At 38.2% G+C, this 2611-nt stretch overlaps 1 protein-coding gene across 1 annotated transcript; it reads right to left on the bottom strand.

Annotated features, from left to right (window-relative positions):
- Window positions 1–1119: 1119 nt before the first annotated feature.
- On the bottom strand, window positions 1120–1935 carry LOC114165433 (uncharacterized mitochondrial protein AtMg00810-like). Its single transcript, XM_028050059.1, has one exon. The coding sequence runs from the start codon at window positions 1933–1935 to the stop codon at window positions 1120–1122; it is 816 nt and encodes a 271-aa protein (XP_027905860.1).
- Window positions 1936–2611: the final 676 nt, after the last annotated feature.

Here is a 2611-nt window from a genome sequence, read left to right as displayed (position 1 = left end):
TTTTCATCATTTTTCATAAGAAAGATTCCAAGAATTTGGTGATAAGAGAAGTGGGAAACAATTTGAACTTATTGTAGTGTAATTTTTTTTAAATTTATGTTGATGCATGCCATGTGTTTGAATCTTTGGATAACGTATCATGAATGACCACAAAATGGAATGCAATGCATGTTTGTTGTGCCTCACAGGGCACTTATTCACATGATATGCTAATGAAATGTATGTTTATGACTAATAATGGTGTGATTGTGATGCATTTATTATTATATACAAGGAAAGGTAGGGGTAAAGGACGCAAATAGTCTCCCTTTAGTGTCTCTTTTTAACATGGGTTTGATGCTTAAAGTTCTAAGGGAAAGTATATGTGCTCACAAGGATAGTTCCCTAATACCTAGATATTAAGGTCACTAGAGCTATGGCCCACTTCATGGCATTTCCCATGACAGTTGGTAAACAACAAGAAGTGGGAGTACCAATGAAGCAAACAAACTCTAGCTGGGGTTCTCACAATGACCACTTGGGAAGTACATCCACTGTGACACTACTACACAATCCCCTCTAATTCTAAGCAACTCAGACCCGGGTATAGGGCCCCACTCATGTAATGAATAAAATGTGTGTGTGAAGGGAGAACACAATATATACCCATACCCACACGTGGCAATTATTCCAAATACAAAATAAAGAAGCATATACACATACAATTATTCTAAAAAAAGATAAAAAAAACATATACCCAAAAAAATGAGAAAGAAAAAATATGAAGAAAAACCACATCAATTTTGCACATCCAAATAAATGGTCTGACTCTCTAGCATCCCCAGTGGAGTCGCCATCTGTCGCAACCGAAATCGTGACGGGAGGACGAACAAAAAAAAATTGAAAAAAAACAGAGTTTGGAGTCAAGGAAGAGAGATGACATTGTCGGTCAAGGCCTCTCGAATATAATGACAATCCACTTCAATATGCTTGGTACGTTCATGAAACACTGGATTTGCAGCAATCTGAATAGCACTTGTATTGTCTACATGAAGAGGTGTAGATGTAGGTTGGGAAAACCCAAGATGGTCCAAAAGACTACGTAACCACACGACTTCAGCACAAGCAGTTGACGTTGAACTATTCAGCCTTAGTAGAAGATTTAGAAACATGATCTTGCTTCTTACATTTCATAGAAATTAAGGCATCACCAAGAAACATACACCAATCGATAGTAGACCTACGAGTATTCGAACATCCTGCCCAATCAACATCACTATATGCCATAAGTTGTAAAGATGAGGCTTTGGGAAAGAATAACCCACGTGTAGATGAACCTTTAAGATATCGGATAATACGACGAACCGCAGCAAAATGAAGATGACGAGGAGAAGACATAAATTGGCTGACCTGGTGAACAACATACGAAATGTCAGGTCTAGTAGTGGTGAGATAAATAAAACTACCTACCAAACGTCGATAGAGAGTGGGATCAGGTAACAGATCTCCTTCATCTTTCCTGTACTTGACATTTACTTCCATAGGAGTATCAACTGATGTAGTTCCAACTAAACCCGCCAATTTGATTAAATCTTTAATATTGTTTTGTTGGTTTAAAAAGATGCCATTGGATTGATGATGAACCTCCAACCTCAAAAAATATATGAGTAGTCCAAGATCTTTCATGTGAAATATTGCATGGAGCTCAGTTTGTAACTTAGTAATTAACTCATGATCAGTTCCCGTAATAATGAGATCATCCACATAAACCAAAAGGAGAACGATACCGGCGATAGACTTTTGAAAGAAGAGAGAATAGTCATATTGACTCTGCGTAAAGGAGAACTTAAGCAGAGTAGTACGAAACTTCTCAAACCAAGCCCGAGAAGCCTGTTTACGTCGAAGTTTACAAACATCAGAAGAGGAAGAAGGAAGCATATCAGAGGGAAGTTTCATGTAGATTCTTCTTTGAGATCACCATGAAGAAAAGCGTTCTTCACATCCATTTGATGCAATGGCCAAGATTGAGAAGCAATAATAGCAAGGATAGTCCGAATTGTAGTCATCTTAGCAACAAGAGCAAATGTATCCTCATAATCAATCACATACTCTTGTCTATTACCAAGAGCGACCAGTCGAGCTTTATAGCGATCTAATAAGCCATCAGATCGAAGTTTGGTAGAGAACACCCATTTACTTCCAATAGGTTTTACTGTGGGAGGACAAGACACAATATCCCATGTGTAATTTTCTTGAAGTGCTTGTAGTTCTTCTTGCATTGCCTTTTTCCAACAGTCATGTTCCATAGTCTGGGTATAACTTGAAGGAATAGAAATAGACGACAATGTAGTGGATAAAGAAATAGGTGTAAAGAAGCCATACCAATCAGGAGGTTCTGATGATCGAGTGGACCGACGAAGAGCTAAAACAGATGTGACAAGATCAAGTGCCGACAGAAGGACAAAATCAAGTGTTGGAGCAGAATCAGGAAGGGTACCAGAAGGAAGACGATGTCTTGTATACACCAAACCAAGCTTGAATCATTCCACAGTGTGAGAAGAGTCTAAAGAATGTGGCATAAGGGAAAAAGATGAAGATGATGGTGCAACATAGGAGGGAAAAAATTAATTTT

The sequence above is a fragment of the Vigna unguiculata genome, chromosome 10 (genome assembly GCF_004118075.2).
Source record: "Vigna unguiculata cultivar IT97K-499-35 chromosome 10, ASM411807v1, whole genome shotgun sequence".
NCBI classification, from domain to species: Eukaryota; Viridiplantae; Streptophyta; class Magnoliopsida; order Fabales; family Fabaceae; genus Vigna; species Vigna unguiculata.
This window is presented reverse-complemented; position numbering and strand designations above follow the sequence as displayed.